The sequence below is a fragment of the Rissa tridactyla genome, chromosome 2 (genome assembly GCF_028500815.1).
Source record: "Rissa tridactyla isolate bRisTri1 chromosome 2, bRisTri1.patW.cur.20221130, whole genome shotgun sequence".
Classification (NCBI taxonomy): Eukaryota; Metazoa; Chordata; class Aves; order Charadriiformes; family Laridae; genus Rissa; species Rissa tridactyla.
The window spans coordinates 5,699,957-5,712,370 of record NC_071467.1 but is presented as its reverse complement, the minus strand read 5'-3'; the positions used below and the strand labels follow the sequence as shown (position 1 = coordinate 5,712,370).

At 43.2% G+C, this 12,414-nt stretch overlaps 1 protein-coding gene across 3 annotated transcripts in view; it reads right to left on the bottom strand.

The window, feature by feature from the left end:
• Positions 1–1,668: 1,668 nt before the first annotated feature.
• Positions 1,669–12,414, bottom strand: part of TRAPPC9 (trafficking protein particle complex subunit 9) — a 538,771-nt gene continuing 528,025 nt past the window's right edge. For all 3 annotated transcript variants that reach the window (XM_054191250.1, XM_054191249.1, XM_054191251.1), the window contains one exon: positions 1,669–4,902. In XM_054191250.1, the coding sequence (XP_054047225.1) occupies positions 4,723–4,902 (180 nt within the window). In that variant the 3' untranslated portion in view covers positions 1,669–4,722. The remainder of the gene's footprint in view (positions 4,903–12,414) is intronic.

Genomic DNA, 12,414 nt, shown 5'->3' with positions numbered 1-12,414 from the left:
GCCTCAATCTCAAATTTGTAGCTTCAGGTGCAGATTGTGCATCTGGACACAGGTTTATTAGCAAGTTCCCCGGGCAGATGTGTGACTGAATTAGCTGTAATCAGTGGGTCTATTAATGTGCTTAACATTAGGCACATGCTTAGATATCTCGCTGAACAAGGAACGCAGGGACAATAAATAATCAATACATGCTAAATGACATGTCATCTACATGCAGCACAAGTCCCATTGGTGCTATGGAACTGATGCATCGTCAATGTAGTAGCCCAAGTATCACTCCAACAAGCAACACCAGACGGTAATAAAATAAACAAGGTCCCACTCAACTGAAACATCTCAAGATGCTTTTAAGAAAAGATCCAAGAGCCAAACTCCAGTTTAACAACTGAAATAGAGTATGAAGCAAGTTTTTAACCCAGTAGATGGCCTAAGTGTTAGGAAGACTCTGTGGAGATGCAGAGGAAAGAGACAGGAAAAGAAAGGGACATGTTCATCCTTTCCGTTGGAATCAACTAAAGAAAAACAGAAAAGCAGTAAGAGGACGAGTTGGTGGGAACGCTGAGGTGAAAGAGATGAGAAATCAACAGTTAAAATAGAAAGATGCTGGACAACTCAAGGACCCTGACCTAAGCCCCAGAATGGCCCAACCTGCAAAAGTAAACGTCATTGAACACTGAACATGAAAATTGTCCAGATCTATGTGTCTTCTGTATTAAGAAAAGAGCACTAGCATTTACAAACCTCTGCAGAGCATGTACCTGTAGGAAAGACTTCAAATCCCACATGTGCCCAAACAGCTGAACTGCAAGCCCAGAGCTGTAGATGGTTTGCTTAATATCTCGTGGAGTTGGCAGATAGCACCATTCCAGTGTGCGTAGTGCAAGTAGGATGGATGCATAGTCCCATTTCAGTGAGAGACAAAGTACCACACCCAGGAAGAGAGCCAGAGGATCCAAGGAAGGGTGAGTGCAGCTGGCTCTCACTAAGGAAAGCTTAAGAGCTTCTAGATGGGGAACCCAAACACAGGAGCCCTAGGACTGTTTGACAGAAGGAGTTCAAGCAGGGTTGCACATCAGATGCTGCACACAAAACAAGTGCTTCCAATCAGCCTTCCCAGACATACCACCTCCATAAGTATTCCTCCTTCTAGCCATTGAGCTGTTTCTGTAGAAAATGGAAAGGACCAGAAAATCATAGAATGGTTTGGGTTGGAAGGGACCTTTAAAGACCATGTAGTCCAGCCCCCCTGCCATGAGCAGAGACATCTTCAACTAGATGAGGTTGCTCAGAGTCCCATCCAGCCTGACCTTGAATGCTTCCAGGAATGGGGCATCTACCACCTCTCTGGGCAACCTGGGAGAGTGTCTCACCATCCTCAATGACAATATTAGGATACTGGGGCATAAGTAACCTTTCATGTGAGTGCATCTCTCTCCCCTCAGCTGACAGTTAATGGACGCTGACACGGGAGTCACATGATGGAGCATACATCTTTCATCGGCTCTGAGTTCATCTAGGAAAAGAACATTTGAGTGAAGCTGAAATTTCAGTCCCAGGATCAAATACGTTCCTGCAGACACAGAACGCAGCATCAAGAGGTATGTTATTACCAGTAAAACGCACACAAGAACACTACCAAGAATTATAGACAGAAGAGACAGGCAGAGGTGTAAATAACACAAGATAAGTATTTATTCAGTCAATTAAATTTATGCAACTTATGCTTCTCCAATGCATACATATATTGGACCAACGTCTGCTCTCGGCAATGGTGATTTAAATTAGGCATGATTTAATTCACCCAAGTGGGATCATATCAGATTTACATCTGTATAAAAATGCACAATTTGGCTCATCATGTTCAAAATAATAACTGGGCAGTTTGGAGAAATAAAAACAAGTTTTCAGTTCCAAAAAAGGAGAGCAGAACAGAAAAGTATCATCTTTTTTTCAGTCACTGCAAGGACCAATCCTGACAGCAATCCCAGTGAAAACTTCCACTAAAAAAGAAAACCAAAAGCAATGCAGTATTCTCATTTCAAGTACCTTCGCCTCATCCTTTTCCAAATTACGCTGACACTTAAATATTCTCCTTCTGGACAAGTCACAAATGATCCCCAGAAGGAAGAACTTCTTGTGTTTCATCTCTCTCACCAAGACAAGTAGAAGCGTGAGAAAATTGGGAAAGATATCATAAATGCCAAAAGCAACTAAGCATCAAAGTTGACAAGGGACAGAGTGGTCTACAATATAATGAACATTAAGGGTCAGCTCACACGTAAGAACTTATATTTATGAGCACATATGGCAGATTTATAATGGCATATTGGAAATACGCGGCTTGCTTTTGTTCTGATAAAACCTGTTCCCATTCCAACAGCTTCAGCAGGCTGTGGATCAGCATCCTTTATAAAGTAAAGGGCACAGGAGTGCTGCATCCCAGCATAGGCTTCACGGAACAATATCCTCTGTTCTCAGAGAATGCTCTCAAAAATAAACTAGGAAATGATCCCTTAGCTGGGTAAGCTGAAACACCCTGACTGCGACAGCATCTGCTTCACACTATTTTTTGTTGCAAATGCAATGTGGTCCTTACAAAGCCTTAGCTGTATTCCTAGCATCTGCAGATTACCTGCTGGGAATACTGAACAAAACCCAATTTGGATTTCGCTGCAACAGTGTTGTGTAACATAGTACGGAGACACATGTCAAAAGCAAGCTTTTACGGAGAAGATTAACTGGTTTAATTCCTGCTCTCCCGGGATCTTATTTTTTCTGTGTATATGCCTATGTAGTGACAAAGAATTCAGCCTCATGGCACAAACTGGTCAACCAAGCTCTACTAACACATAAAACATGCCCAGCTCAACAGCTTGGACCCTCTTTCCATGAATGTCTCCGGCACAGAACCACCGTGCAAGTCGAAGGAAGAGTTTTCTTACTTTGCATGCTGGGCGCTGGCAGAGCAGTACATCATGGCAAGTAAATCTTCAGTCGGTCTCAGATTTCCATCAGTTTAGAGACTGAAGACTTCCACTCTCGCATTCAAAGCTGTGTACAGAACCACAGCTCAGGAGCAAACACTGATAACATTGTCACAATACAGTTTTTTAGAGATAATACCCTGCACGCACTGGAAATACAGCTATCATGCTATAGCTATAGTTCCCTCAAATCAGAAATGTGTTTAGGATGAATACATTCCAGTCATTTGCAAACATGCAATGAATTGAGTTTTGAGCACCGTCGTTCCTACGGAAAAAAACCAGTCACATCTAAAAGTACAACTAGGCGTGGTGCAGAGAGCCAGGATGAGCTATCTGGGCTAGCGATCTACAGCATGAGCAGGTCAGGCATGAAGTGGTGTGCCCACATTTGGATGAAGCCTAAACAAACACACAAAATCAGCAAAGAGGTTGCGCATGTAGGTTTAGCACGTATAGAGATACCTGGAGCTAACTGGAGCCCCCCTGCCACATCTTGGTGTATCCACCCCCAAAAGTCCACTACCACCAAATTTAATTGCTGCAGGCTGTAAATTTCAGAAAAGATTGAGACAGGTTTGAAACATACGGTCCATGAAATAATGTATTAATCATACAGCTAAGACATCTCCCTGCTTTACACGGGGTAAATGCGGGACTCTTTATACGAAAACATTATTCTGAAAGACAACAGGCTACTTTTTCAGTATATTCATCTACTTTTATGGTCAGGAACTCCATGGCCTTAATTGCCTAATAATTAAACTTAATCATTCTAAAAAAAAAAAAAAGGAGGAAAAAAACAACCACATAATCAAGCCCAGTCTATTAGCATGAGAAATCTGATCAGAAGAGTTTGCAAAAACCCATGCAGAGGGATATTAACGACCAGATGATTAATTCTGGTGGCTCCTTAAGTGTCTGCAAATGTTTCAAGCGATGGTGATTGTATAAAGCACAACTGTGAAAGCCCAAATTCACAGGCAAGCCCTAGGCAACCCAAAAGTTGGCTTATTTCCTTTCTCAAGGACAAAACTCTTCAGCTCTTCATTTCCATCTTTCTTGTTCATAGATCTACCAAACTAAAGGCGGTGACTTTACCGGGAGCAAGCGACACTGAGCTCAGGGGAGGAAAAGAATAACTGGAGGCACATTTGCTATTCTTACTTTCAGTAACGCAGGAAAAAGCATCACTACTGCTATTTACTACCAAAGACACCAAACACTCAGCAAACAAGTGAGCAAGAACAAGCCTGGGAACAAGTCTGAGAGAGAAGTACATCTCAAGGGTACATACAATGGGTCCAGCGTAAGCCAGGAGGAATGTCATACAGATATACAACTCTTGGTGAAAAAGGCTAAAATGGGATTATTTGAGTTGGAACTGAGACCTTGAACACATGGTTAAATTCAGCCCTCTTAAATTCAGCCCCCAAGAGCCTTTCAAACCCACTAATATCAACAGAGTATATGAAAGTATAATGCATATATTAGCAGTTTCAAAGGCTTTTTGGAAACAGAGGAAAACTCTAGCATAGTTATAATCTCTCTCTCTCTCTCTCTCTGAAATTAGCTATAGCAGCTGCCCAAATGACTATCAGCCAATTCAGAAAGTGTTCAGCTGTTCCTCCAAAGTAGGGACTGTGGCCTGGGGTTAGACAGAAACAAGCTGGGGTCAAGCAGAGGATGTGCCAAGCATTTCTGCACACTGTGGTGAATCAAGCAGCACACAGTACATTTACGGCTTAGTTTGGACCACAGGCTCCATAGCACGGATGTGGACACTAGGAAGGCAGAACCAGGAGAGAGGCAGCTCCCTGCTGCAGTTGTCTTCATGGAATTTGATATTCAGGTAGAAATCGCCCGTGTAGAGAAAGAGAAGTGCTCCAAAGTACACCGAGTCTTTGGTCGGCTTCACCTAGAAAAGAGAACATGGAAATCAGTACAATTAAACCAGCAACAAAACAAAATAATTGCACTTTGCAGTTCAGTAGCCCCTTCAAATGATCTCAAAGTGAATCTCTAGATTCACTTCTCAGTATTGCCTTCACACAAAAAGGAGTAAAGATCTTGTCCCTATTCTAGCAATGGTAAAACTGGAGTGCTGAAAATTAAATCCTGTATTATTCTCTCATGCAGCAAAGCTGTGGCACAGCTCAAACCAGAATAAAGATCTTCAGGAGTCACTGATCAGTGACTTAAACCAAAACAGAGTGACTTAAACCAAAACAGACTTAAACCAGTGACTTAAACCAAAACAGAGTTGGTTTAAGGTGACATTCCCACAAAATGTCCTGAATATCCAGGAACATCTTGTCTCAGACTGCAATTACCAACATCTATATTAACGGTCTATATCATGGCTCTGTACTCATGTTAAACACATGGTTAAACACCATTTAAAAATCTAGCAATAACTAAATTCATCCCCACTCATTATTCAGACACAATCTGACTGCAAATTCTAATCAGGAATCTTTAACAGTCACTACCATTAAAATAATTAAGTATAGCAAGAAACATCCCACAAGAAATAGCCACCCTGGTTTAACTTGTCCAAATTAAATACAGAGTTCACACTATTTCTACATCTATATATCTCACTTCATCCCCAAACCATTCACAGTCCATATCTTTACAAAAATTAATATATCTTAGTCCATCATTTCAGCAAGACACTTAAGTAATTTCTAACTTCAACAAGCCCATGACTGTTTAGCATGTGATAATGTTTGAATTAATATCAGTTCCCACAAGATGTTCAATCCAGTTTCAGGGTGCTTTGAATTGGGTTAGAGTTGTTGCAGATGCAAAACACAGAATCAGCACAAAGCCACTCTATTGGATAGAATTTATTAAAAAAATTGTGAAAAAGCAACTTCATCCCAGCAGAAAAGACCCCAATAAAGGGCACCTGATGCTCCCCAGTATTGGTCTTCTCTCTGCCAAGACCATCTTACCAGTTCCCTTCTGCTCTCTGAAAGCACAGCTCAAGATATGTCATGGGGTCATCCCTACTGTCACAGGTAGGCCTGTGCCCATGTATTTTCTTTTTTACTTGAATAGTCATTGGTAATGGGCCTTTCCTTGGTCATCTCCAAACATCCTAGTGTCCATCATGTTACAGAGTCCAGCGCTGACTCCAAATGACAGCGTGACATACCATTGGTCAGCCAAGCCAAGACCCAAGCCCAACCACAACAGAAACTCTGGTGTTGGATCCAGAAGAACTGAGCTGTCCAGATGTGCTGGACTGGACTGGATTCAGGGGCAGAAAATCTTTGCAAGGGACATCATTGGGAACCGATGGGACGTTACCACCTGGAACAGTGAAGAGATAAGGCTAAGGCTCCGAGGCGGGTTATCAGGATTCTCATCCAGTATAAAAAATGTGGTTGCGTGGTAAACTGGGACATTAACAACTGGATATTAACTGGGAATGTGTCTATGGACATCCCTTGCTGAAGGGCACCTTGCCATTGCATAGGAAGGCAAGAAGAAAGATGATGACTGGACCATGGCAAAGGAGAGGGGGGAGACAAACCACTAGAAAAGGTTTGAGGCCAGGCTGGATGGGGCTTTGAGCAACCTGGTCTAGCGCGTAGTGTCTCTGCCCAGGGCAGGGGGGTTAGAACTAGATGATCTTTAAGGTCCCTTCCAACTCTAACCATTCTATGATTCTATGAAAAGGTTTCCAGGGGCGTGGGGGACCTCTAGAATATGCCAGAGCTGAAAATTGCCTGCCACCACCTCCAGTGAGGAAGGTTTTCTGTAGCTTTCAGCTGTGAAGGGAATGAGCAGTTTGTTTCTGTTTTCTCCTCTTCTAGGTTATTCTGGACCTTCATTGCTGGGTCCTTTAGCCAGCAGACATGCACCCCGTATAGTCCTCTGGGGTATCAGGCTTCTTTGCTGAACCTGCCTAAACCGCTGCTCCTGCACAGGAGTCTGTCTCTTCACAGGCAGCAACATATCAGAGCTGGCAGAGCCCAGGCTCCCTTTGGCTTTGGTGCTGAGCACTTTTGCTGACCTACAGCAAACTTGTGTCAGCATCGTATCATCCACGTGAGTGATCAGAGCAGCCACAGCTGTTCTCCTGACCCCTGTCCTTGGCATCTCCCCTTCTCGCTGGGTACAAGTTCTTGCCCTCTGGCATTGCGTCTGGACATGCGGAACAACATCAAGCAATCTCCCCTCTTGCTTCCTTCCCTTCCTCCCGGGGCCGTCTGCCTTATTTCCGCCTCACTGGAACTGATGACGACTTGCATCCAGAGGAGGACAGAGGCAGGCATTAACGCCAGCAATGAGTGGAGGCAAATAGCAAACAAAGCCTTCTCAGGACCAATAGCATTTTCAAGCTCACAGTCCATTTTTCCTAATCATAGATACACAGAATCACAGAATAGTTTAGATTGGAAGGGACCTTAAAGATCACCCAGTTCCAAGCCCCTGCCATGGGCAGGGACAGCTCCGACCAGACCAGGTTTCTCAAAGCCCCATCCAGCCTGGCCTTGAACACCTCCAGGGATGGGGCAGTCACAGCTTCTCTGGGCAACCTGGGCCAGTGTCTCATCACCTTCATAGTGAAAAATTTCTTCCTGAATGTAGCTGCACCATGAAGAAATGCCTGTAACAGCATTGATCAGAGCCGTTGTCAAGCAGTAAGGTGGCTTCAGGCACATCAGCATAAACAGTCTTTTCACTCATTTGAAGTTCTGCCTACGTGGTTGCACCTTCCTCCTGTCTTCAGAGCACAAGTCTCTGCACCAGTCATCAGTTTCTTCATCGAAAGTGAGAAGAGCCAGCAAGGCAGGTAGTGGTATGTGTCCAGTTTTGCCTGCAGCACATCTCCCTGAGTGCAGCATGCACAGACCTGACAACGACGTGACAACATGGTCTGGGGACTATCCACAGTTGTATGACCGCTTGTACAGCCACTACTTTAATCAACACTTGTGGTTTGGGGAAGAATCAGGGAAGCAAAAGCAGCTTGAAACCTTTACGCTGTTGAGATGCAAGTGGCTCTGCAGAAAGTACATGAAGTTTCTTCCAAAATAGTAACTAACTTTGGAAAGTAAGGCTGCCTCTCCAGTGGGGCTGCCTACAAACATTCCCAGAAGACCACAAGTACACCAGCAGCAGTCAGGTCAGTAGAGGGCCAGATCCAACCCAACTGGTTGTCACAGGAAGAAATGAGGCAGTCACAGGACTAATTCTGAGGTTAAACCACCTACATTTAGGTGTCTCTCTGCACACTAGGTATCCAAACTCCTACTACAGTAAGAAGACATCTAGTCATTGTCGCCAGTGGAGCAAACACACAATGGTCTACCTGGCCAGACTACAGAGTCAGGATAACTGCTTAAATATAGGCACCTCGTGAGTTTTGGGATGACCTAAGGCACTGAGACATCTGCACAGGGCTGGCAAGATTTACGGGATGATTTACAGGATTTCTGGCAGTAGATGGAGGCCAGGTGGGATACCCACAGCACCTAAATGATGCTAGACACCTTTTGGGCAACTGAATCTCACCCCAGGTGTCTATGTTAGTGTAAGTCAGGTTCTACTGGCTGCAGACCACACCTCCATTGACTAATGGGAGCTTTGCTGGCCAGCATCCATGGTTACACCAACTCACTCAGATGCCTCAGTCTGGAATTGAATCCACCCAAACGTCTGTAGATGTCTATATCTGAGCCAGCTCTTCAACACAAGGATTCATCTGATCAATGCAGAATGAGGTAAAATATCCCCTAAACTCCATCAACCCTGATGACTCCACTGACTGTGAAGGGAGCTCAGGGTGACTTGGTCAGATGTGCACGCAAGCAAGATGCTTCCTACTGTAGCTGACAAGTACACACCATCCCACTGATGGCAATGCATGATCCAGCCAACCTGCGAGAAACATGAAGATCCCATACTCGTGCGATCCAGACCAAATTTGTACTGTTGTTCGATCTAGCGGCAAACTGCCTAGATACGCGTTTATACGTTGTGCCAGTCTGGGGTGCCATTGAACACGTGCTTGTTGCATCGAGTCAGAGTCAAAAGAGATTTTACTAAAATTCCACCAAATCCTTTATGTGGAGACCAAAGACGGAAAGCTTCTACCCTAGAAAAACATGACTGAGGAATCAAGAAAAAAATGCCCACATTACCCCTCTGTTCCACTGAGATAGATGAAAAATTAACTTTCTAGCTCCATCCTAATCCTTCCCTGATTCAGACTACCATGTGGGACTGCGATTGCTTAGAACTAATTACTACTTATTTATACTGCTGTTGTACTTAGGGAGCTCAGTTGGAGATTAGGGCTAGTGCCAGCTACTGTTCGCTGCCCCAAAGAGTTTACAGTGCGAGTAACACAGTGCCAAGAAAACTAATTTGTTCCAGATGGGCCACAGAGGACCTGCCAGAAGTGAGCAAATGTTCATCATAGCTTCTGAGCTGATTCAAAATGACCATCTACTAATGAATTTCTCCTCATCTCCCACTACCAATCACTTGAGCTAGTGCATGATCACACATACAGGGAAAAGTACTGCTGGAGGATAGTAATGGCAAAAGCAGGAACAACAAGAAAAAGACAAATTGCTGAGAGTTACAGGAATCTCCATAGAAGATAATTTTAATATTTTTTTTTTTAATTTGGCAAGAAGCAACTCTGTCTGATCAACTAGTCAAAAAACTCCACTGGTAAGAACTAAGAATTTTTAATAGTACGGCTTAAGCTAAACTTCAGGTTGTGAAGTGAGAGAAAAAATAATAAATTAATAAATGAATGCAATGTATTTTAGTGGATGGGGGAGATAATATGGGGTCCACCATGTTATCTCATGTTTCGAAACCCCGCACTGAACAAAAATGTAAATGATAACTGATGAAGTCACTTTTTCTGTTAAATACAGACATAGAAAGGTAAGATTAACCAAATTAGAAGCTGTGCTTAAAAATAAAGATTTTACTTCATTTAAAATGTATGGAAATATCTCAATATCCTTTAAAATTTTCAGTAAAAGAATTTGCTTTTTGAAGTAGTATATCCCAGCAGAGACTTTCTGTCACAGAGACTGCTGCATTGAATTGAAGTAAAAGCGCAAAAAGACGAATAAGCACTCATTACGTTACTTTCAAGATAAATCACCTAACCTGGACTCCAAGCTGCCAGAAAGAGAAATACAAAATCGTGTGACTTTTACCCTTTAAACAATTTATATTCATACTGTGAAGCAGCATGTGCATGCTGAAAATTCCTGTATATATCCCCTGTCTTCCAGATAGCAGCAGAAACTGATTTGAAACTTTTTAGTCTGGAAACAAAAGAATAATTGTGATGTGCTGAGCATCAGGCTTAATATGAAATTCCATTTAGGAAAGCAGAGGGGGTTTGGGGTTTGGGTTGTTGCTTTTTTTCCCCCCTGAGAAATCACATTCAGTTGAGCACCAATAATGTTGTCGTTTCTGCATCAGCATGACAACAGACCAAATTTTCAGGGCGTGAGAAGTATCTTGTCTTGCTGTAACACCTGATGCTCCCACTTGTTCGTTACCATATACTACTGATACGCCAAACCACACGCTAGTTCTCCATCCTTCCTCCCACCCAACTCGGCAGTGCAATAAATCATGTCACCACCTCCTTGCCAGTGTCGGTGTACAGTCAGCCCAATTAGCTTAAACTGCTGACGAATGTAGTTTTTGCTAAACTGGCCAACTTTGCACGAAAACAAATGCTCACACCATCTCTCCCGCTTGGTCTGCTGGGGAAGAGAGGAGCATCTTCCTGCGGAGGGGCAGAAACAAGCAGCTGGGAAACGGTAGATCTCAAGCCTCCTCCATTAAACAAGCAAAATAATCATATGCCCATGACCTCAGTTTATAAAAATAATGGGAACATGTTTAATAGCTTCAACAGAACAGCACTGAGCTACAACAGAAGGGAATCATAGAATCATAGAATGGTTTGGGTTGGAAGGCACCTTTAAAGGCCATCTAGTCCAACCCCCGTGCCATGAGCGGGGACATCTTCAACTAGATGAGGTTGCCCAGAGCCCCGTCCAACCTGGAATGTTTCCAGGGATGGGGCATCTACCACCTCTCTGGGCAACCTGGGCCAGTGTTTCCCCACTCTCAGTATAAAAAAATTCTTCCTTATATCTAGTCTGAATCTTCCCTCTTTAAGTTTAAAACCATTACCCCTTGTCCTGTTGCAACAGGACCTGCTAAAAAGTTTGTCCCCATCTTTCCTGTAGGCCCCCTCTGAGTACTGAATGGGGTCCAGTGTCTCAGCTTTCATTTATAAAAAAGAGAAACTCTCAATCTCTTTCATCTCACCCAACCATGAGCTTCTTCAGTTTCTTAACCAGTGTCTGTCTGAGTTCCTGCCAAACTCAGAGCACAAACACAATTCTGAGTGTGTTCGTTCTTCCCTGAAGCATCAAATGCAGAAACCAGGACTTTCTTCTTGTCCCCAAAACAGGTGCGGCTTTCTGAAATCTTTTTTCCATTACTGAATTAGTTATTACGGGGGATGAAAGGGCCTCTGACAGCATTAGATACACTGTTTGAAGAATTTTCTTCCATGATCAGGGCTCTATGCCTCAAAGAAATATGACTAAGCATTTTCTCTGGGAGCCTGTGTAGGACAAGTAACAATACTACATACCATGAAATACAGCACTTCTTGTCTAAGAGTCGACATTTTCTTCATTTCACCTTTTTGGATGAAAAGGAGGACAAATAGCAGAAAACAACTCTATTTTTAACTGATCGGGGACTGTGTTTACAGGAGAAATGTCACAATACTGAACAACAGGGCAAAAGCGGGGTCCGTAACGTATGAGAAGGCTGCCTGGGCAGGCACAAGAGAGGTGACCTCCTGACTTTTTGCCCCATAGGAGCCTCAATCAGAAGGTAAGAATACATCACGCTGACATCTCCCTTTTCCCTCATTAGCCTGGAGGGTCAGGCCCTTCGGCAGCTGGGCATCCAAACACTGCCACTCTGATTAAAAAAATCCACATTGTCAGAAAGAGAGTCAAAGAAAGCCATCTCTTGATTATTGCTGTTGACATATTTAAATTATTCAGCTAAGAATATAGTTAGCCCCCATTAAAATTCAAGCTGATGGTGTATTCCGTGCTCATTAGCTTTTTTGAAATGTTTTCTTCCCCTGATATGTAATTGAAAAATATGCATGGTGACTATCCCTGTGGTTAACCTTTAATTTCTTACTTACTAAGGTTCACTTAAATATTCCGTTTTGACAGGTACGTTTTATTAGCGATCCGAAGAGCTGACCTAAGCAAAGGTCCTAAGCGCTATCCCAAGCACTCACCCTCTTCTTCATGTTTATTTTATAAGTTACCAGAAATACTGCTTATCCCACTCTGCAGTACTGTGCATACGTTTTTCATTCCTGTATTTT